The sequence below is a fragment of the Branchiostoma floridae genome, chromosome 11 (genome assembly GCF_000003815.2).
Source record: "Branchiostoma floridae strain S238N-H82 chromosome 11, Bfl_VNyyK, whole genome shotgun sequence".
Taxonomy (NCBI): domain Eukaryota; kingdom Metazoa; phylum Chordata; class Leptocardii; order Amphioxiformes; family Branchiostomatidae; genus Branchiostoma; species Branchiostoma floridae.
Window position 1 is genome coordinate 10,391,536 of NC_049989.1, and position 25,259 is coordinate 10,416,794.

At 41.9% G+C, this 25,259-nt stretch overlaps 1 protein-coding gene across 2 annotated transcripts in view; it reads right to left on the bottom strand.

The window, feature by feature from the left end:
• LOC118426252 (WSC domain-containing protein 2-like) overlaps positions 1-19,938 on the bottom strand; it is a 56,048-nt gene extending 36,110 nt beyond the window's left edge. Inside the window, exon 1 of one of the 2 annotated variants that reach the window (XM_035835527.1) lies at positions 19,790-19,938. Coding sequence is in view for 1 of the 2 variants with exons in the window: in XM_035835525.1 (XP_035691418.1) it covers positions 742-1,183 (442 nt within the window). In the remaining variant the exon portion in view is untranslated. Of the gene's footprint in view, positions 1-741; positions 1,540-19,789 lie in introns of those variants that run through there. The other variant, XM_035835525.1, reaches the window with a different exon arrangement.
• Positions 19,939-25,259: the final 5,321 nt, after the last annotated feature.

Here is a 25,259-nt window from a genome sequence, read left to right on the forward strand (position 1 = left end):
GGCCACGGAGAAAAAAAAACGATATTTCAAAAAAGAAAATGACTTCTGCCATTGAGGAGCGAATGAAGAATACGTAACGCCAAAAGACCTTCTTGGTTACAACTTGTGTTGTACCTAGGACTCGGTACACTGTGGTATATCAGTATCACACAGTGAAAAAAAATTTCTATGCGTTTTTATGCCCACGTGCACGGAAAACAATACACCTAGAATTACAGCGTACGTATGTACAAAACACGTGTACTATTGTAAGGTATAACGTTACATGTACGATTATCACGATACTAATTGAGGAAGGATAAAGAATATGTACATAACTGTCAATTTTTCTGCGACCACTGAATGCGGTACTCCTAGAACTACAACATATGGTTACAAGAAAAGGAAAGCATGTTTCGAACATAAGAAGCCCCTTTCTAACCACATCTTGCATTGATGTATATATGGTAATAATTGGAGGGGACAAGAAAAAGTGACCCGACGCTGGGACCCGATGAGTACCTCCAGCCGAACGCCCTAGCGAAGAACCCTTCCATCACGTTGACATCGCTGAAACCTGTATCGCATTGGAACATATGCTACCCATTGGGGACTTGCTGACCGGGTGAGGGTCAAGTCTCGGCCGGCCTCGGAAAAATTTGTCCTTATTTGTCTTGTGTAAAGTGCAGTTTACACATAATCTCATGCCATAAACCCAACCGAAAAAATGATACAAGATTTAAGAAAACGGAGATGTCTTACCGTTCATGCCTAGGAGGAAGACAGTGTTCATGAGAGGAAGAATCGTGAGGTTCGACTTCCCGCCTGTTTTCGCTAAAGGGCTTGTCTGAAGCGGTAAACTTTCAAGTTGTTCAGATTTCCTTATCGCGGAGAAGGTCTTGCCTGTATCCCGAGGCCCTTCGCCCCAGACGACCTCATCATCCGCGCGGGGAGAGCTCGCTTGTCTCACCGGGACGGCACCGTGAACCGGGCGGTGGGATGCGCGTCCTGCCCCGCCATCGCTGTCGCCAGTTCTCCGGGACACCGCGGAGAGGTCCGACTCAGGTTTCCATGTCACCACTTGGAACACTAGAATCGCCATAAAGATAACCCCGAAGAGCAAGAGAGTGCGAACACGGGTTCCAATCCTTCTCAGAGCTCGCTGCATCTTCACTGTCAACAGCAGGACCATTCTTGTGTGCATCAACACCTCCTCCTAGAACAAGACAACCCCAGCGCGTGCGTTCCTTCTCCTTGTAGTTATCGGCAAATCTCGGGCGAACACTTTCCTTTCTGTACACGGCGTGTGTGTGTGTGGCAAGCCCAATTTATCTCATGCTACCTCCTCGTATAGCGGCGCTGCGTTCGAAATACAGGACAACCTAAACCGTACTCTATATATACAGACGCAGAGTCCCGCGCTCATCTATTAACCATGAAAATCACGGTCGGAAAGAGGGGCTCCTAAATAAATCTGGGCGGCAGATTACGCGTGGAAAGGCTGGAAGTGTCAAGGCGCGGGTCGCCAGCCTCACGGGCCGGCGCTGGAGCTGTGCTGACACAACATTCATCAAGATTGGCGGGGACGGTCCCCAGGGGAAGGGGTCAGTCAGTAACGTTAGTTAGTAGAGAGGGACGATGTATTAACAACCGAGGGGATGGGGGAAAACGCTATGTCTACAGCCATTGAAATGACCTTAGCTAAAACCTAGCCTGCTTTTGGGGTCGACCGCTGGAAAGAAACATCAAATTTTCAATCGGACATCGTTGTATAAGAAAACGTTGTGGCACAGTGTCACGTTCTTCTTATTTCTGTCACACTATGAAATTGTGCTTGTACAGTGCTTAGCTATATAATAAAATACGGTGATAATATGTGTCCTGAATTTCAATTTTGTATTGTCACACAATAACATCCTTTGTTGAATCACTTTGGCGGAAATCCACAAAAAAACTCTACTTATCGATTTTTTGGTATGGACCGTAAACACAACATTAATTTTCTTTGGCCTTAGACAGGGCGGGATTTTAGTCAAACAGTATCAGGCAGTGAATAATGTTTTCCTGTAAGCTAATTCTTTTACGACGGTAACACAGATAAGAGGCCTTCATATTATCGTATTGGTGTAACGGTAAGTGTGCTTGGCTCAGGACCCAGAGGTCCTGGGTTCGAATCCTCCGACACGCCGTCCTTGAGAAAGACAGATTAGATGACTTTACACCACCCAGGTGTAAAAATGGCGTCGCTTGTCTCCAGGAGTCAAGTACAATATTTATTTCTTTTAAGTCACCGGTAGTATTTCTTACACTCAGGTGTAAAAATTGGTACACATGGGTATGGTTCACTTGGAATGAGAGGGTTCCACCTAATAGTAATCGTGCCGTTGACACAGTGGATAACACCCAATGTCCGTAGGCCATGTTGCTTTCGTTATATGGATGACATCTTATGGGATATTATGGGAGCTAATTTTAATCAATATAACATCTTCTTACAGATCAAACGCTAATATGTTCAATTTTTATCTATCAGCCATTGCCTTTGACTTTGAAGAAATGGTGATGTAATCACACAGAGCACAGTGTAGGTTGAAAACTAGCATGAAAATGAGAAAGCTATGCGGTGAACTCCAATGAGAAAATAGAGTAAAAAAATCGTAACTATTACATCTTACTTTTTTGGTGCAATAGATATACTAATACAGCTTCCAGCTTATCTGGTAAAATAGCTATAAATATAGGTTTAAATCCACAGTAGTGGCAAACCCTTTTGACGAATCGGAAGGATTTATGTTACATCTCTTACAAATCTACCCTGGGAAAACGCAGACTCCTAACGAGGCACGCAAAGTTTACCGATCCCTACAACACGCACGCACGGGACACCCGCCGCCTAACACCCGCCGGCCCTCGAACCAGCTGGCCCCTACTAACACGAGCCTCTTTCGAGAAGCGAGCGATGTTGGGGACCGGCGTAAGTGGGGCCAGCTGGTAGTGGGGCGGGTGCATAGAGGCGGGAGGGCGCGCGTTAGGCAGGGGATCGGTAACTCTTATTTGCGAAGCTTCTCGAGCAGGTTTCCCAGGGTATTACAAATCCTGCCAAAACACACTCCGGGCGGGCACATTAACACCCGCGCTAAGCCATCCTGACGGAGAGACAGACTGGTGAGTTATAACAGGTGTACAGACTGGACTAATCCACTGAGAACGGGTCTAATGGTTAAAGGTGGTATCTCACTGCACTCGGGGCACCGGTGTGGCACTGCGGGGTTCTAAAGATAACGAATTTCAGTGATAAACAACGAATTTACTTGCGTTTTGCGTAATACTATTTTCTTGTCTTCTACGTCATACTTTTACGTATCACGCAGTATCTGAATTATGAAAAAAAATGGCGAAAATAACATAACATGTTCAGTACCACAGTGAACGAACCCCGCAGTGCTACACCGGTGCCCCAAGTGCAGTGAGGTTGGCCGGCTCTGTGTATGGAGGCTTTGTTTTCGGTGTAAGTGTACATGTCATTGGGTGTTTGTGTGCTTAAGCTTGTAGTGTGAATACATTGTTAGTACCTTAGAGTAGCAGGGAGTGAGTGGAAAGATGGTGTCATCACAAAAGTCAGACTTACATGAGTGACAGGAAGTAGAGTTCAGAGGTGGGATAACTACGCGTTTATCAAACATGGCAGACATTCCAAGTCATAGGGTCAATGGACGAGGCTACATGTGCTAATTTATGGGGATGTATATCTACAGTTTTTGGTCTCTGTTTTATAACTTCCGTGTAATAAATGGACGACTGTCTTTTTATTCAAACCCTTCTTTGCACAATCGATGAACTACAATTAAACAGCACATTTGAGAAACCTAGAGTGAGCAGGTAGTTTGCAATTGGACGAAGCTACACCACTGCATACATGCATTATTCAATGTATTGAGTGAATGAATGCACAGCGTTGTATGTTGACAATTTCGCCCACTCACAAGTATGATATTAATAAGCGCGACTCTCTTGAAGTTACCGCACCGATAGAGAGTGTATATAGAGAGCAAATAGATACATAAGTGTTGAACACGTTGAAAGATATTGGCTGGAGGACTGCCTCCTTAAAATTCACGATGGCACATGTTGACAGTTTCGAATTCGTTGACTCAAAATCACAGAGATTGTCACTGCTCTGGCTAAATTACAGCTGACTGAAAAGAGCAGATAGTTGTCGACCAAGCTTGGACTCTGAGGGATATTGAGGGAAAGAGCGCCCTGGTTAAAATGTACGATGGTACATGTTGACAGTTTCGCTTATTCAAAAGCACAAAGATCGTCACTGCTCTGGCTAAATCACAGCTGTCTGAAGATAGTTGTCAACCATGCTTGAAATCAGTCTGAGTGATATTCAGGAATAGAGTGCCCTGGTTAAAATGTATGACGGTTCATGTTGACAGTTTCGCTCGCTAAAAGCACGGAGGGCTCTCTTGAAGTTACCGCTCTGGATTAGACTGTCTAGAGCGCAGAACATTGACGAAGATTGAACGTTGCGGGGGTTGGTTGATTGGCTTCGATAAAATGTGCGGCCTTACTCTTAGATCAAGACAAATTCGCTCACTTAAATGTAGGGAATGTCATGACTAACATAAATCATACACAATAAAAGGATCGAGGACTGGGTTCATTCATATCGATGAGTTCCTTGTGGATGAGAAATACACATATAACTTCAAGCTTGACTACAAGGAGAAACTCTAAGTAGTTAACGACCGATTGATATACAAATATGTTGAAAACCATCGGTAGGGCAAAAATGCACCTGTAATATAGCGTATACGAAAGGATATTATACATGTATACTCAGTAAAAGTAGGTTCCCAAACCTTGTATACAGGTTTTGTAGATACAGTTCAACCTGTTGATAGTGAACACTTAAAGGACTCGAGTGAGTGAGTGAGTGAGTGAGTGAGTGAGTGAGTGAGTGAGTGAGTGAGTGAGTGAGTGAGTGAGTGAGTGAGTGAGTGAGCGAGTGAGTGAGTGGGAAAATAATGTAAGATGTAAGACATTAATGGAAAGGTACACGTGACAACTTGTTCTAATTTGACTGTATTTCTACTGTCGCTGCAAATACATCAAATACAAACGACAGATCTAGAGGCACTCCATGTATCGTTGTCTGAGGACATTTTACGACGTTTACGACAAATATCCCGCAGGGGTTGACGATTTACCCACATTCAAATAAACAGAGCCTTGTCGATAACAGTTCTCCACTGTTCCAGCTTGTGTTTTTATAACCTTCCGTGCTCCGTGCTGGAGTTTATTTCTGTTTCAACTCCTCCGTTGTACACCACGGTCCCAAAACATCGATGGCACGTTCTCTCACCAAGCACACTGACAACTGATTACAAGTTATATACAACTGCAGAGTGTTTCAACCGCAGTAGGGCTGACATCAGAGTTGCGTTACGCAGTTGAGGGCACAAAATGCAAAATGACAATACTATTGTATACGTAGTGCTACCTGAAATCCTTCTTTTCCTTGAAAGAATTGCCCAAATTTGGGACCTTTTAAGTTAGAAGGAACAGGCAGGGTCTATGCTTTCCCGTGTTGGTCAAACTTTGTTCAGTTCATCAGTTTATTTGCGGTGTAAGAATGGATTTGAGTTGTTGGGAGCTTCGGGTTAAATCAGCATGGAACTGGCTTCAAAGGTGAGGTTTTTTTTTACACAGCATGAGTTTCAACCGAACAACCCTGTAGGTCCCGTTTTATTGTATGGTTATAAACTAGACCCAGGTGGCATTTTGGTGTAGAAAAATTTTTAAAACTGAAATATGGGTTTGTACTTTTTGAAGCCTTCTTATAGTGTTTTTCAGCATGTTTTCCTATGGACAGCCATAACTTTTTTGACGTCTGCCCTGTAGTTGAAGAACCAGTTGATGACATATTACCTGGAATCATGTTAAGCTTCATCTCCACTAGTTGGTGATTGTCAAGCCACCGTACAGCTATCAAGATAAGATTTATGCGTCCCATGGTTTCATCATTTGAGGCATGAAAAAAAACGACAAGTCGACAAAACAATCGTTAAAAATGTAAACTTTGTATTTTTTATGAAGTTCATTGCACGATCTGCCAAATCTTTGGTGTCGGCGCCTTTGCAATAGCTGAAAAGAAGACTGGAATCTAGGCTAGATAGTAGATCAAGTGACACATACATGCTGATGGAAATATATGAGGCTGAGTGATGACCTGGGTACGTGACGCGGAGGGATTTCTAAAAATTGCAGTATCGGGTGGTACAGGGGCGTGACACGGTCGCAAAAATCCTGGCGCCTGGGACTGGTTTTAGTAGTTGCAGTTATCAAGCTTTTAAACAGAAACATTGTGAAACTGTATCATGTCATCTGATTCTCAGACAGTATACTCCATGTGGTTGCGGTTTGTTTGGACGAATTAGGATCGGGTGAAGGTGAAACCGCACTTTGTTATGCTTAGCATACCCTGGTATTTACCATGTTAAACGGTTTACCAGACTCTTAACACCTTACACCGTGCTTTGAACCACAGCCAGGGAAGAGATTTCTGCATAGAAGATACTAAATTCCCTCGTTGTTGATATGCTTCTAATGCGATGCTGACTTGATTGAATGGGTGTATGCGACTATCATTTTTTGTCCGTTTGAAAAAAAATTAGGGACTATAAGATGAACAAAACTACTTTAAAATTAGATTAAGGTGTACAAAATGAGCAAATATGTAACGTTACCATAAATCAGAAAACTGTACAGAGGAATTCTCGAAAAAAAAAAAACCTAGTAATACGTACCAAAGCTAATTTCTAAGGACCGTGACACAAACGTTTTTTAACGTTGGCCCAAGTCGAATCTTTACCTCGAAACAGATTTGTACATCTAGGTTGAGCTTTTGCAATTTGTTACTGAGAGACAACGAATAAAAACTGTCAACATTCGTCTTAAAACATCGAAAGAAGCGATTTGATGATCAAGCTGATATATATGTTCAATGAAGCTTTCACCAGTGCACTGGTCGACCAGGCCTTCAAACAGAATCTGTCCGGATTTATCCGTGCGGGATTTTTACTAGACGGTATCGCCTTACTTGGAGCACTTGTTAAAACAAGCCGAGGGGCCGAAGTGCGGATGCATCTGCTGTGTGTCTGTTTAAAGATAACTTCACTGTAGACATCGTAAGAGATCGCACACGTGCAGGGCACAGGACAGATCACAATTGTAAGACTTTACAGGAACAAAATTATTACCTCACGTTTTCGAGTCAAAACTTAGGCCATGTTGATTTGGTTATGTGAATAGCGTCCGTTTGTGTATCAATTTTCGGCCGCTTAAAACGTTTGCAACAATACCGAAAATCGTACAAAACAGTTGCATAATTAGCAAATTTGTGCCGTCGACTAAAAAAAATATTGGAAACGGACACTTTGTAGAATGACAAAATTGATTGTAATGTCAAAGAAGAACATGTGAAGACAAAAATTAAGAATTTTTTTTGGTATACCCTACTCTTTGTGTTTAGTAATTTGCTCAACCCTCCTGACCACTGCGAAGGAAGGCAATGTCAACTTTTTGCCCCCCCCCCCCCCCAAAAAAACACATCTTGGGCTTATTTGTAGAATTGAACACCTTTCCTCTATTTACAAATTACTCTCTTTACGATAACGTCTTGTGTTCCTTTTTTACTGGAACGAGGGAGGTTTTAGAGATTTAATGATTGCAGATTTGATAAGGTCGTGAGTACATACTAAGTGCTGATGTTATCAACCCATTATGGGTGGGAGGGGGGCTGATACACAACGTGTTGTGCTTAAGCTTGTTTCTACGTGATAGTGTCAACGCGTGGTTCGTTGACGTAAACATTTCATGAGTTCTGGGTTTTATGAAGTAAGGATTTCATTTCATTCAGTTTGGTTGGACGTCGTGGACTTTCTCAGAGTGAATGTCGATGACGTGGCCACTTTATGTGCTTCATTCCATGACGTGGATTTTTAGGGTTTAGGTTCGATGACGTGGTAATTTTCTGGGTTTGTGAAGTCGAACAAATAACATCTACCACTACCAGAGTATGTAATTACGTCATCTTTTAAAAAACAAGTTCAAACAGATGTACGACCCAACGTCCTCGACTATATTGCACCCTGCATACCTAAATTGTACACACTTGAGGGGGAGGGGTGTTCTGCTGCACTTAGAGGTCTCACAAATACTGAAAAGTGGCAGATATATGTAACCCGGCGGATTAAAGTTAATGGAGGTCACCCAAGTGGGAACAAAATCACAACCAGGAGGTTTCTCCTATAAACCTCGCCAGCAATCACCGTGCTAGTATCTGACTGGTCAAAGACCAACGGGTTTATGTACAAGCCGTCCTTCTCGTAAATTCCACCATATCTTCATCGGAACTCCGTTGAAGGTAGCGTCTGTAGGAATGGTGATACAGGTGCTGACGTTTCGATGACCTTCTGTGACCTTCCTCTGGAACTACAAGCTAGGTGTCGCTGCAGTGTTACAAATGCGGTCCCAAACGAAAAGTATTATTATATTTGCATGGATGCTGTCAACTTAACTTCCTTCCTCACTTTGTGGAAGGAAAACATCCCACTAGGAAACTGAACCATGGATATATACTGTACATAACGCCTATCTTTCAAGAAGCTCTTTAATTGAACTAAACTCGAGATAATTTCCCCAGTCCGAGAGCATTGTTAAGGTCACAGAACACAGTATTTATGGGCGACCCACTACAAAAGTAGGTCGGGAACAAAATAGTACGTCGCAACTCTTGACAAGCCACAGAAATTTTTCTGTGCACGTCAGCGAGTCGGAAACTGTGGTGGATAGTAGAGGAATGCGTAAGTCTTGAGGCTGTATGACTTGGGTTACGATGTTTATTTGGCTGGGTAGAATTTCGCGCACGAATCTTGTTCCCGTTTCTTCCGTGTGTCCGCTGCAGTATGGTGACCTCCGCTGGGGGTCGAATCAAAGTGCCTTTTGTGGGAGAACGAGCAGGCAAACTCAAGCTCATTTTTACATATTTTGTAGCTTCTTCTCTGAACTTCAGCATATTCTTTTCTTGATTATTACTTTTTCGACATGGTAATTTTTTTGGGAGTCGGACCTCATCACTTTGAGGCCCATAATAATCTAAATTCCCGTAGGTGAAAAACTGTGTTCTGCTACCTTGTAGCAGGCCAATGTCGACGAGAATGTGATTGACATCCATATAATCAGGATTCCTTGGCCCGATCACGGCCGCAAGAGATGTTTTGTCACACTTGTTGCAGTTCTTGAGTTCCCATTTGCTACGGTCGTCACAGTCTGTCAATTTACGTTTGGAACCCTTTAAAATTCTAGGAAATTCGAGTGCAGCTCGCACTGCTGTCTGCCAAGTTATCAATCATAGTATACTAAGTATTCGATATCATTAGTGTGTCAAACTGTGTGTGTGTGTGTCTGTGTGTTTATGTCCATGTTGGTGTATTTGCGTGTGTGTGAAAAGCTGTGGGTGGATCCTTGTGACATTTGTTAGGTGGGTATGAATCAGGCAACAAAGGTCAAGTTCGATATTAAGCCCCTAGGGGCCTCCAGTATCTCTGACCTTGGACTTAGAGGAGGGGGAGGAAGGCAACATTCGGGTCACGTGTGTGGAGAGAAAGGGGAAATCATTCCGTCTACTCAAGGGTGGAGCGAAACAATCAAATAAGGAGAAAATACAGAACGCCCTGGAGAACGAGAATGAAAGGTGTTGTCTTGCAATGCTTTTTAATCATCTGTACGTTTTAGAAGACAATGTTATCTGCTCTTTTGGCATATTTGTTTTTAATCTCTGGATTATTCGTGATTTTTTTTAGAGTTTTAAGTAATTTGTGGACACCATGGTCCAGCGTTTGAGGAGAGCAACAGCTTAAAGCTCTACGATGGCACTAGGTGCACTCCCTGGTATGCTTGAAAAAAAGAAAACATGTGCTACGAATAAATATGAGTACGACAGTTTACACGTTAGTGATCTTAAGGTGGTATCTCACTGCACTTGCGTTAAGCTTGCGTTACTAAGGAGTTCAAAAGATACTCGAACGAATTTCAGAGATAAAGAACGAATTTTCTTACTTTTTGTGTATTTTCTTGTCTTCTAAGTTGAACATTTACGTATTACGCAATATCAAAATTATAAAAAATCGGAGAAAATAAAACAGCAACGCAGTGGACAAACCCCGAAGTGACGCAAGCTTGACGCAAGTGCAGTGAGATACCAGCTTTACGTGCACACGACCTTAATTTCTCCTTCTCTGTATTAAAGTAGCCTTTTTACTTGGAAATTCTACGGCTCAGCTTATCGAAAAATAATTCAAAACTTTAAATCTTTCCCACTACGTCGATGCCGCGCTTCGGTATTATAAGATTGACATGGAAAGTACGTGTAACTGGTATTTAAAAAAAAACATGATAAAGAATATGTATGTAAACGACACATTATCAACACGTATTCCAAATTCAATACTGAACTAAAACAGAAATAAAGTGTTAAGGTAATGCAAACACTTTTTCAACACTCAACTCTCAAGGTGATTTCGACATTTGATTTTGACACGGTGATATCCTACTTTTGATACATACAAGGGTACTTAAACCATTTTCATATGCGACCACACGTATTTCAAAACCACCTAAGTAAGACACATTGGACCCTGAACTCAAGATTGGCTTCATAGATAATTTCTGACATGAATTTGATGCCACATGATGAGCAAAATATCGATCGTAGACATCCATTTAGGTCAATCAGAAGTATCTTTTTGACCTTATGTTGGTCCATGACTTTTTGTCGTCCTCCTGAGCTGTCAATCATTTCCAAGAGCATCATGGGTACATTCCTGTACATTAGAGGTTTGATAGGCTTTAAAGTGTTGCGTTTATGTACCGCATGTAATGTAAAGTGTACTTTTGACACAGGTATATGGCAAGCCAGTGCAAGTGGGAAGCCAGTGGGGAAAAACATTAGCCAAGTCTCTTCTGTCCTCTTCGCAAAAATTATTTGCAGGGAGGACAGAAGAGACTCGTGAGCTATAATACGGCTGGATACCAGGCTAAAAAAACACAGAATGAATAAAACCACAACAACACACAAACGTAAGATTTGGTAGAGTTACGTGGTAGAGGGCATTGACTTCTTATCTTTTACTTTTCTTTCGATTTCATCTAGCGTTACATCACCTGGTGCCTCCGCGACCTCTGTAACCTCCCACTGAACACAACTTCTTGTCGGTCCGTTCCTAATCTCCAAAATATAGCACCCACTCTCTCAACAAAAGGATCCTATACTACAGATTGTCAGGCCTTGAGTTATGGCGAGTGCTATCGCGGCAAGCAATCAACCACTGTTGAGTCTCCCCTCCCGGGAGACGCACTGCACCGCGGCGGAAGCATTGGACAAGACGGGTTCGCAGGGGGAAGTCGTTCATCACAGATTGTCGTCTGACATTGGGATACAAACTCAAGGTCAACACGCACACAGGGTAAGAGTTTGAAACGAGAGGACATGGCGTACGGTGAAATATTAAAGAAGGGATCGATTGTTCAAAGAAAGACTGATCTACTGTTCTTGTAGGTAATGCATTGGATTGATGACCTCTGTCAGGGACCATGTTTTCGGTGACGTGTGTGTGTGTGTGCGTGTGTGTGTGGTGTGTGTGTGTGTGTGTGTGTGTGTGTGTGTGCGTGTATGTGTACACGCCTGTGTGTGTGTGTATCTGTCTGTGTGTGTCTCTCTCTGTATGTGTCTGTTTGTGCTTCTCTCTGTGTCTGTGTATGTGTGTGTGCGTCCGTGTATGTATCTATATATGTGTGTGTGTGTGCGTTTGTTTGTGTCTGTCTGTCTGTGTGTGTGTGTGTGTGTGAGAGAGAGAGAGAGTTTGTGTGTGTGTTTCTATTCTCAATTGCTTTGTCTGAAAAAAGGAATAACTCTTACCACCACGCATGGTTGAGACTGAATAAACAACTCTACCTTGCAATAGCGAGTTGTATTGCATTGTTCACTCAAGTATGACATTTGTTAGTATGTATATATTACCAAACCTGGTGAAGTGCCACCTGCAACAGAGACATCTATCTTTCTTCTTGTGAACTGCAACAATCTGTTTCACTAAGATGGCTGTATTATACTAATATTAACGCCATGTAGACACCTCCATCGGCCATCAAAGCACTTAACTGAAGGATTATAAACTATGCCAGTTTTATAGCACAATTTTAGGGTATAAAAACCTACTCTGTCTATGAATCAAGTTGATAAAATCCATAGCTATTTGCAGTTACTTTACAGTGCCAAGAAAACACCAAACAATGGAAATTATAGACCGTTTTATGATGTATATCGGTTGAAGCACCGTAAATGGACGACTCAATCACGTCGTAAAATGAACTTTTGCATTAAAACGTGTGAAATTGACGTGAGGCTGCTTGAAATCAGTTTTATTCACGGCTACTCCACTATAAGTACTACATAAAAAAAATAGACTGTATAACCCCAGAAGCTCTTTTTACTAGAACTGCGATTGCTTAGAAACTAAAATTTCATAGATAATCTTGTTTGTTTTGTTGTGTCTGTATAATCATTTTACACCGTTCCTCATATTGTAATGGAAAAAATCAAGGGTCCAACTTTGTTTCTTGAGAGACGACTGCGTTTTTAAAGGGATATCTAATGGATGTTTTTGATATACCTGATCTATTCTGGTATGTTAACGAATACTTACAACGCAACAATGTCCACACCGAACTTTTCCCCATGTTTCTTAACAGTGAATACTTTCGTGCGCAATTACTGTACAAGTTCCTTTCAACCATGCTTAAAATCACACAATCCACGAATGTGTGAAAACATTTGATTCAAACATCTCGTGGCATAGTATCTACATCATCGAACAAGCTGCCATTTCTTTGTTTATGTGCCTATGTGTATTCTTTGTCTATGTGTCTTCTTCTTCTATATGTCTACCACCTTCTTTGTCTATGTGTCTATATGTCTTCTTTGTCTATGTGTCTATATGTCTCATTTGTCTATGTGTCTATATGTCTTCTTTGTCTATGTGTCTATATGTCTCCTTTGTCTATGTGTCTTCTTTGCCTATGTGTCTATGCGTCTTCTTTGTCTACCTGTGTGAAAATTTGCCCGTCCCGGACTAGTCCGAACCGGCATGAACCGTCAGTTCGAACCATGCAATAGTCCGGGGGTCGGACGGGTCGGTCGGACGGGACGGACGCTCGACAGTTCGCGGAACGGTTCGGACGGCCATAAAGGGTCCAGATTGGCCGCTTGGACTAGCCCGGACTACGTCCCGGACTGGTCCCGGACGGCATGGTTCGAACGCTTTCGGGCGGCGGCCTGGAGCGGGCCGTTCGAACGGTTCGAGCCGGTATAGCTCCGCCCGGGCCGGACGGCCGAACGGGCGGTTCCCATAGCAACAAAGCGATCCGAACCGTCTGGGGGCGTGCAGAGCACCGCGGGGCGCCGGCTCGGACGTCTGCGGACGTCTGCGAACCACCAATTTAGATGGCAACTGTACCTCCAAAACACCCGTGAAATGCGTACAATCGTGCTGTTGTGAGGTGGAAATCGCTGCCCAAACAGTTCGGACGGTCTGAACCGCCGGAATGCCGTCACAAAATAGAAAGAATTTGAATGCAATTCATCCCTCTGCCGCCAGCGCTCCTATAGACAAAATATTAATGACGGCTTGAAGTTACAGAATGACACCAGCCGCAAGACAATCAATGTAAATCACATGTGCCCTCACTTTGACGTTATGTGCGTGCGGAGTCCCAGGAAACATTTGATTGCCCGCACAAACCATGTACAAAGCGTAAGTAATGGATTTCTGATCATGATGTCTTTCCGACTGAAGCGTGGTTACCAAACATGTGGCGGAGACACTATCACTAATATATGATATACATTCAAGTCCATAATCTAGAAGATTCATTTATAACATCATTGAATGCCCTAATATATTCATGCCAACGCTAGGCACGTTACGCACCCAGCGGCGGCGAGGGTTCAGTGACCCCATCTCAAACGTAAACAAGAAGACGATCCTATGAAGAAGCCAAACATTTTGTTGGTGTGTGTTGAACTTTATTGTATTTTGTTGAAAGAAAGTTGTATCTAAATATTGAATGGTAATATATGTTAATCTAGTGCCACAAAATATTATTCTACGTGTCTAAAATAAGACTAGTTTTGATATAGGTGCTGGCCCCCATACGTGAATTGAACTCTCCCACACTTGATTGAAGCCTCCCGGTCCTTTGGGACAGCCGCCCGACAAGTGCGCACATGTCTATAACTCGTTGTTTGTTGTTTATTTTACGTTCCATGTGTTAATTTTTGGCACAGTTTGCACATCCATTGACAGGAATACCACTAAGAATGATGTCGTCATTATACCCATTTCCTTTGTGTTTCTTGCCTTTTTTCACGAGCAAGTTATTCAAAGACGGGAAAATACGATCCAGATATCAATTTGTGAGCCAGTGGCTAGGCCACACCCACACAGCGCGAAACTTTAGGTATAGAGGCGTGCCGCTGTCCATCATCGCGTGGCGACCGACAAAATAATTAGCAACCATATATCCGCTAGCTGGGTGTCATGCTGTCCGTATTATAAAACGTCTGCACAATTATTATTGGAATCTTTCGGCAGTAAATTTACTTTGCGCACTTGTAAGCGACTTTTGACAAGACTGGCCGGTGTTCCCGTAAAGCTTTCCTTCTGTCCTAATCCCAGCAAAACTGGTCTCCGGGGACAGCCGCCTACCAGACCGATTCGTAGGGCAGGAATCAAAATGTCACACTACAACGGGTCTCCAATTTCTGGAAGGGTGGCAAAATCACCAATTGCAACGTCCGGCCGCACCTTTGAGCTTCGGCCGTAAGTCTAGAATCTACTTAAATTATTCAGCAAAGCAAATAGGATGTAAAATCTGCTTGTCTCTAGTGTATAGTTATTGTGCATGTGATTTCATTAACTTTTGTAAAATCAACGATATTCAGAAGGCTTCAGAAGTACCACGAGTGATATCATACAATGTTGATTGAATGAGTAGAGATTAAAAGACGTCACCCTAGAGGATTATTGTTAACCTACGCCGTAGACGTTTCAACTTTCACATCGCTTGATAGATTTTTATGCCCGTCAAAGGCACATGTGTGAATAGCAGGCGAAATCTTTACTCGCGGCACAAGTAAATAAACGCTTTTTGAAAAGTTGGTAAGGAGGAACAATATTAAACGGGGAGGATTATTGTCGAGGAAATTCCGCTCGTGAGGACATGGATATAACGTCCTTGGGAGGAAGTTACTAGTATGCCATGGTGAGGAGAAGTAATTCTATGGAACGTTGATATTAATATTTTTCAGTTGTAGTTGTACTCTACTCTCTCTACTCTATATGAAGCATGGACATGGACACCTGACGTGCTAATTCAGATTACGCTTAGTCTACAGTTTAGTCTTTGTTCTGTGCGTTTAGTCGTTACACAGCATTGGGCATGTACACAACCAAGATACGCTACTGAAGTACAGAGAAGAAAACAAATTCGCTGGAATTTCACAGGTTTTATCCCCAGGGGCAGGCAGGCGAGTTTCTAAAGCTTGACTCCCTGCTGACAATAATCCCGATAGCCCGTCCGAACGGTTCAAACGGTTCGGGATTTACTGTGGCGTGTCCAGAGATCCGCCTGGCTCCGACATGTCCGACCCGTGAGAACGTTGCCCCCAACCAGGGAGGTTTTATCAAACCCGGGACATTGAGGAAACAACTTCGTTACCTTCGTCATGGATTTAAAATTACCTCCGATCAGTGGTGTATGCGGAAATTGTAAGACGATCATAATCACATCATTATCTTCGCCGAGAAGGTTATATTTATGATATAATTTGCAACGGTACGTGGAAACATGACTTCCTCTTTGCTGCAACAAGTGAAAATTACGTCATCATACCACTGTGTTTCCATGAAAATGGGCGCTGAAACAACATTGTGCATAATACAGCCCACAGGAGTCCCAGTAAGTGCGGAAAAAATACATGCCTTCAGTTAGCCAGGATTTTGACTGTGCTGTTGATAATTTCACATCTAACACACTTGGTAACACAGCTAAACGATGTAAAACAGTTTCTTACCAGTTCAGTCTTGAACAAGAAGGGATGTTTGCATTCCAGTCCGTTCGTATTCCACGGAAGTTTCGGCAGTCGGTTGGAACAGCACCAGAACATAATTCCACACAAATTGTTTGTGTTGCTAGTCCTTTTCCATCTCTCCATGGCAGTTTGATGCATCCTGACCCGAAACGACAACGTACAAACCCCTCACGCGACACCTCTTCCAACTTATCCATGATAGTCTGTACATTTAGCCTTAGTATAAGACTAAAAAGCGGAAAAATAACACAGGACATCAGGAAACGGTTTGCTGATGAGTTTTCAATTTGAAATGACCGCGACGCACGCGCAATGCTCATGTTATCGCCAGGGGCAGACAGGGGAGTCTTTCAAGCTTGACACCCTGCTGACAATAATCGTGATAGCCGGTCCGAACGTTCAGAACGGTTCGGGAGGCACTGTTGCGTGTCCTGAGATCCGCCTGTCCCTGGCCAGATCCAGGGCAGTTCTCTAAGTCTAACCTTTCATATTACGAAGGATGAAGCGTCCAAATTTCTCAGGGGAACATGACACTGACCCCTAGATTGTGCGTCACCATCCCCAACCCCTATCAATTTGCGACGCACGGGTAGTGCATAGTCTCTCCTTCTGTAAGTGTAACGTGCTGGATGCAGCCATCCACGGCGTTTCTTGATCCAGTCGTCGCTTCGACTAACGAGTAATATATTTTCGATTTTTTATTGTACGTTTATGCTCTTAAAGCTAAGTACAGGTCAAAATGATAAAGTAGTTCTAACGCTTCTAACAACAATATGCATATAAAATGGTGGCGTTAGATGTTCGGCTAACCGTTCCCCGTGTCCTGTTTTGGATACCGTACTCCAGCGTGACACAGCACTGTACTTGTTTTTAGTCCCACTTTCTTGATATAATGTCAAGGGGAATATCACTGGTCAAACTCAACACGTTTTCAGACAGTCGATTGAAGTCTCGCTGCTACAGGTCGTCCAACAGGTGATCCAACCAGGTACTGCTCACAAGTTCCTTTCCGGCCAAAGCATGCGCTTTGACTCCAAACGATGGTGGAAATTTTGGTAAGTGAGAAACATTCAAAATATTGCACTTCACAAATCATGTTAGGTATTGTCCACAAGGCGAGATAATGCCGGACGCCATGAAAGGCAATAAAGATGCTAAATACATTTTCAACATTATCTCCCGTATTATTGCACATTTGGACAGAATCGTCGCTTGGTACAATGACAGTCAATCGAAACGTAGCGCAACTCAATGTCGTCTTATTTGTAAAGCGCCAGAGACAATTATTTAATCATAGGGTAGAAAGATTATATTTAGTTCTACAGAAAACAATGGTGGTCTGTAACTTTTCCCCACCCGTTTTAACGCCGTGCGAGCATGATCAATCCCGAGTCGTATGGTGAAGACCTCAGGTGCCAGGGTGACCTACAATAGCATTGTCGTTTATTCTTCTTATAGTACTTTATTACACTGGGCTTGGAAGACAACGATTTTATTGGCGTGGGCAATGTAGTTAGTAAATCAAACACGACAGTAGAACGGACAATATAGCGTTCGTGTGATTTAGAAACGAAATACGGCGTGCCGAATTCTTATTCGCCATGCCACTGCGACTATCCAAGCGGTATCTGCTGTTACGTGTTTAAGACTTTTTTCTCATTTATCGCTAGAGAAAAATAAAGAGACAAACAGGACTAAAACATATTCATTCTTCATGAGAACAGACTTCGTAACAATGACTTGTTCATACCTATAGATATTCACATGTCTGTTTAGTTATAGACGTTACGAAAGTCGCTTTACTTTTGTCGTGTCAATAAAGATTTTATATGCTGCATGCACGGCATTTGGTAGTGTACGAGATACGATACAAAGACTGGTACTTCGTGGCAGATTACCCTTTAATAATGGTCGAGAGGATAAACATGTAGGTGTGATCCGCGTACTCAACGCTGCATGGGCGTGATGGACAATCCAAACTGTGCAGGTCGCGTACTGTTCCCTGGCCGGCTTACTCTTCTATTCATTCTATTTCTACGGTTTTCCATCGACCCGGAGTCTGGTACTGGTAGAGACTAACATTTTCCTGCAAGGAGAGAGCAAGCCGACATGCAAGTCGGCAAGCAAGCCTGCCGACTTCATTAGACAAACAGGCATTTGTCGCAGTTCTCCCAGACGTATTTCCCGTCCATAAAACTCGGACAGGGCCCACAACGTAAATTATGTCACAAAATGTGGCAATATGTAACTGCGAAAATTTTGGCATTGTCTTAATCACGTGGTTGAACAACGTGTTTTGGCTCGTCATATTCAGATGAATTTCCAAGAAACTTGATAGTGGGGCATAGGATTTCAGTTTCAGTTTCTTACAACCAATCATGTGGCTCATTATTTGCATTGAAAATCGACGTCTCCGGCTCATTTCGTACAAATCGTAGCGATTGGCTAGCCAGTAAATAGATTGTCCCACACTGTACACATCAAACGGCTGCCGCCAGCATGGCGCCATGGCAACGGCCAATGTGTGGTGGGAAGACCACCAGAGCGCCGCTCACGTGCGCCTCACAGGCGGGATGTCAATCAACCCGCTGTTTATTTCAGCGGGTGCAGCCTGGAACTGGGATCGCCGTGTTTTCCAAAATCATCTCGCACACTGGACAGCCGGGCTTTCTGAGCAACGTTCGCACATGCAGAAAAACTGCACTGAGTAGCGGAGCAGATTCTTCAAAGGGTGACTCAACACTGTAAGCTGGAAATTGGAAAATGAACAGCATTTTATAAGTGTATGTAAACTTTACTAGAAGACCCATCAGTTGGTTTTTGCTACTCTATTGAGTATTGTATTATACTCTACTCTTCACTTCAGACAGCCGTGCGTGGTGACATATATGTACAAGAAAACACGTCACCCATTCATTAGTCGCGGCCAAAATATAATATAGAAGAAAAGTTGTAGATTTGAAGGTAGAAAAATCTCAATTTTTTAAATTTTCATAGTACATTTTGTATTGTTCTGGCGATAGTGCAACGCTATTACTATTAGTGTTCGTCCGCTCTGGCTGTTGCCCCGTAATAATGGACGTAAAACATGCCTCTAACAATGTCTAATAGTCTCACCTACGGACTCTACTGCTCTTCTGGCCGCTGCGCCTAGTGTACGGAAGGGGGCGCTGTCGCACGGCTTCATACAATTTAGGGACTTAGACAAAATTTGGCAGGGCGGCGGCAAGTGTTTTACGGCGCCCGAAGCGTCCGGCGGTCCTGAACTGCCGAACGTGCTGAACCACTTAATGACGGTTCACCGCCCGGCGCTCGGACTGGCAGCCTCGCGGGCCGGACGGCTTTGACGTAGGCGGACCGCTCGGACTGCCCTCGGACCGGTCCGAACCGTTCGGGGCGAGTTGATTTTCACACAGGCATGTGTCTATGCGTCTTCTTTGTCTATGTGTCTTCTTTGTCTGTGACCTGCCCCCCTCCCAACTATCGACTCGATATGTTCTTGACATTTCTTTCCTTTTTAAAACTAATCCTGAGCATTACTTGAAGACAATGTTAGAAAGGTAACTGTACCTACATCAGAAAGAAACTTACCGGGAATATTTTACTCCTGCACAGAAAATGTCTTCGGGAATGCCGTACAAGTGGTGTCTCCATGTTTTCCGGCGGCCATGTTGGATGGACAAATGCTTGGACATACCTACTTTTAACGGGCGTGGTCTCAAATGTTCCAGATAATTAACTTCTATTTAAATGTCTTATAACAAAAGTTCACGTAATGTATGTTGTATACACTTTTGTGTCATTTTTTTTGTAATTTGCTTTTAAAACCATGATTCCTGATATTTCAGAGAGAAATGTGCCAGTCATAAAAAAACATTCGAATTTGTAGCTTGCAATGTTCTGCTACTTTTTTAAGGAGGTTTGAGTGACAGAAAGATGAAGCACTTATTTGGAACGTTCAAATATCTCTGTGCAGTTTCTGCTTGGGTCGCTAGACGGCCTCATGCATAGCATCACGAAACCGCCAGACCAATTAAGCAGGTTGCTGTCGTGGAAACAGGTCACGATGAATGATACAAACGCAAAGAAGGTAAACAAGTGAGGTTTTTTTTTCTCTCCGAGAAAATAAGCCGTACCGTTTCAAATAAACAGCGGTAAGCAGAATGAAAACAGCTTCGCTGTCCTTTGAAGACCTTGTCACGCCAGGTATTGTACTGTTTTGTTCAGTGTTTCAAAAATAGATATTTACTTTACGTTGATGAAGGTTAGACATCCAGGTAATAAGATATGCCCAAAAGCAATTACTCAAGCAACTAGATATGATTTTAGAAACGGTCAGACGTTACCTTTTATTTTCTATTGGAATCCAAATTGTCTTCAGCCTAATACAGTATTTCCTATTGGACATCTAAAATTGTCTTCATTCATAGATGGAGTATAAAAGACCTGTTTCTTTCAGATCACTTCAGTGTCACTGACGAAAACTGGTGGATGCCAGTTGAAACGTCTGACCGTTTCCAAATCATACCCGGTTGCTTGAGTAATTGGTTTTTGACAGATATTTAATTTATTTGCACTATTTCATCGTGCGACGTTTTAATCAACCATGTTGGAAGACCGCAAGCTGTGGTATTTTCTATGAAATATACAACTGTTTCCACTGCATTTTATGAATGAGCACACAGTCAAAGAGGACTTATAATTGTGTGCGTATCTTTAATAGTTCAGGTCCCCCAATATAATGCATGTTAGTTACATTGCTTCAATACAAGAACGCGAAAGTCCGTCTTAGTTCTATCCGATTACACTCTGGTTATTTTTCCCCTTAGGGGAATACATATTGTTTTTTCCGGTGTGTTCTTTTTCCTTTTTCTTCTTTTATCATCGACCAATAGGAGCATTCTGCATTTTCGTGAAAAAAATGCCTTTCTAGCTTTGCCTTTGAATATATATGATAATACTATTTGAATCTCATCTAAAGCCTTTGTATCTTACATTGCAAGAGAATGAGGACTAGTCACTGAAATGAAAATCTTAAGATATGGCAAATTTAAAGCCTTACGATTATATGCCAAAAAGCCACAATGTGCCTATAAAATTACGCAGAACGGAGTCATATGAAAAATTTGATATGTTCAACGCTAACTTTATACGTGCATATGTGTTAGTTCTTGTTAAACCTGTCAATATCTTAAAATTTTGTTCTGTTATTTGTGATAATTTTTTCAACTGTTGTTTTATATCATCTCGAGAACTGTAAGGATTTATCAAAATTTCTCAATACACAGTTATCCGATATCGATATGAACATAATGTGCAATACTGGGGCGAAGATGATTCATTCATATTTCCGCCTTGCCTTATCAATAATGTACTAGAAATCACTCTTTCTTAATCTCCAAGCAGATCCTTCGGTAGCATAAGATAGTATTTATAGCTGGCAGAGGAGTGAACAGACACCTCTTGGCTGACTACACTTCTTGGCCAGTATGGTACTATTTTATGCTATTGTAGGATATGCTTGGAGATTAATCTTTCTCACATAGATGTTTAAGGGCACATATAGCCGGTCATCTAGTTCCTTAACTGTTTTGAATTTTCTTAGAAATACGTTTTTGCTGAACAAACGTAGCCATTATATCGAAATGGTTTATTCTGTCTGAAAAACCTGTTTTTTTTTGTTTGTTGCATTTTTTCCATCAGCAATTCTTTTCCTTGATTCCATGTCAGCACCAATCTACTTCTGAGTTTGTATTTTTCTGTTGAATTAATTAATTATGCATATGCAAATATGGCTTTGATCACCATGTGTAAAATTGTACTATAAACTGAACTTGTCTGGCTACTATCGAAAACATTTACCGACAAAAATACAGACGAACAATAGGTGCCTCCCCTTGAGTTAGTAGCCTCTTCCATTGACCCCATGACCTGCCATGTCCTTTGCTTTCTCCACTCCCGCAAGTCTGACCTTTGCGGTAAACAAATCTTCCGAGGCACTTCCTGCCATTCTACTGTCGGTATATTTTTAAAACTAAGGAAATACACCGACGTAACAAACCGCAGGCTACACAGAGTGTGTGCAGACACACAGACTAATTTTAGTACAGTTTCTAACTGTAGAATCAAGAAAGTTATATTAATGTAACTTGCAGAAGCAAGAAGAGCTTGTCCAATTTTTACAACTTTCCTGACACGAAAAATCTTCTCGACGTCACCTTGCGTGCGCCATGCTGCTAAATCACAACTCGATCGAACGCCGTTACCATGGGGACGCATTCTCGCTCCAGCTCTCGTGCGAAAGGTTTAATCTCGCGTGACTTGGATTCATCCATCTTGTTGCTGGGCCGTGATGGCGTTTTATCCATGCAGAACTGCAGCATATGTTTTCAGAGTTAGGCACATTCCTTTTTCCGTGACGCATTCAAATTATTCCCTTTTCGTGACTTGATGGCATGACTTTTCAAAATTCTTAAACTTTCTACAGCTTTGGTCAGAAACAAGGAAGTTTAAACGTTGTTTCACATTTTACATTGTCCAACTCCTCGAGTACAACCTATCCCAGTATCCACGAGTCAAAATGTTACAGAACTTTATGGAGTAAACTGATTAACATATACCTACAATTACTATAGCGTGGACGGCACTTGATATTCAGTCCTCCTTCTACTAGTTTTAGGAATATGTAAATGATAATTTTACTTGAAACTACACGCCCAAAAGCTAATTGCAATCAATCAAACAACATTAGATATACGTAACAGATCTAGAGAGTTGATATTCAAAACGTTTTAAAAGTACACAAATGGCAGAAAACTTTGAAAGTAGTACGTGGATTTTGTGGACTCTAGTTATGCTTTCCTTCATGCTGGGTTTTTACTGCGTGTCTTCATTTTCTTTTTGCCTCACAAACAAATGAAGTCAATGGCCTGAACCATAAGGCTGTCGGTGTTACCATGGTTCCTAGGGAAGAATCAGACACCCTGTGGTGTTCGATTACTTTATGTAGCAAGTGGCAGGGCAGTGCTAAAGGGGCGGGTCACCCTATCTATGAATGTGTTTGAGTAACTAAACAGACGTAGTTACATGTAGAATTGTTTGTTAGGTTTGCTTGGACAATGTATTCCCTTGCAACTTAATAACTTTTAATGATAAGTTAATTGCAAATTCTTGCCCGAGGGCTAATTGCAGGTGACAAAAGGAAAAAGACAGACAAATAATGGTAAGCACTAAAACAGTATAGTAAGCGACTACTCTTGTCTAACTTAAAGATGTAACTTATTGGGTTTGACTTCTTTTTCTGAGGCAGTGGAAGACGAAAAATCCCACTAATTATTAAGCTACGCTCATATGTTCTGGACAAGGTATCTGTAAGCGGAGTTATCATGGGAAAAATGTCGTCTTATAATTCCAAACGGGTAGTTTCCAGAAATCAGAGCAGACGGTTGGCATTAAATCACGGTTTTATGCGCCATCATAATGTCATCATCCACCAAGTCAGACATGCTGAGAATTTATTAATTTGAAAATCAATCCGTGGTCATATCTGTCAGATGGAGAAATGTCACCCACCATAACTTCGCCATATGGTGTGGACGTGTATGGCAAGACCTAGGCAACAGAACGGTGGGTGTTCAAATTAGCGGGTGTTCAAATCAGTGGGTGTTCAAGTCATTGAATGTTTGAAACCCATGAAAATATGTGACTGTGAACAGTTAAGTCACTTTTTGTACTACGTAACCATAGTCATAATGTTCAAGCTTATTGTTTGTACGGTGTGTTATCATTTCCATAATTCATGGGAAAACTTTGTAAACAAGGAAAAAATAACAGACACAGATTCTATGATGATTATCATTTCCATAATTCATGGGAAACTTTGTAAACAAGGAAAAAATAACAGACACAGATTCTATGATGATTATCATTTCCATAATTCATGGCAAACTTTGTAAACAAGAAAAAAATAACAGACACAGATTCTATGATGATTATCATTTCCATAATTCATGGCAAAATTTGTAAACAAGAAAAAAATAACAGACCCAGATTATATGAAGAAAAGACGTTAATACTTCTTCCGCTGCCTTATCTTTTGTTGGTTAGATTATACATGTAATATTTTAAAGGCTTTTAGGACTTTGAAGTTTTACTGTGAATTGTCTATATTCGAAATTTTACTGTGAATTCTCCAGATGGCCCGATGTAATGTAATCATAAAGAGCGGTAATATTTCACATTGATCAATGATCTTATCGTGTATCGCCAGTAATATTTCTTCGGCATCAATTACAGAAATGCAATACAATCATGGCATTGCCAAACAGCAGGCAATAAAAACGATGGTTTGCATAGAATGGGCATGTGTTCAATATCGGCGAGAAGGATTGATTGAAATTTCTAAGTATGTTCCTTCAAACCTCTTCGATCTCGTCCTGAAATGTATGTCTGTTTTGTTACCTCCGTGATGATGGAGGTATTGTTTTCGGTCTGTCTGTTGGTGAGTGTTTTTGGTGTGTTTCGGGATATTTGTGGTCAGAAACACTTTAAAACGTTTGAATAGATTATGACGATATTTTGTATGTCTAGGGATTATGAAGGTCAGGTTTAAAACCGCAATTGTCCTTGGAACTGCAGTAGAACTATTATTTTGCGGATAGCGTCTAGACCAGTATGCCCTTTCAGTCAAGACCTGTTTAGATTTTCATATATAAAGCTGTAGTATATCTCCTTAACTCCAGTTTGCTTAGTCCAGTTTACCCGTCGGGAAGAAACAGGTCATGTTTGATGATGACGTGTCCTACTTTCTATCTACAGCAACGCCTATCGACCCAGGAAGGCAGACGGCACTCCGCCCAGAGAGCGCCAAACGTCTGTAATCATGTGTAAATACAACCTTACAGATTGACACGTTTATAACAAACTACAGAGTCAGAAAATACCCTTCTGAAGGTTAGAGCTAGAAAATCTTAGACTCTTTTTTGGTCAGAGCAATACAATACAAAGACATGTACCCCATTTCGCACTAGAGTAAGGTCAACTTCGTAACAACACAATTTGT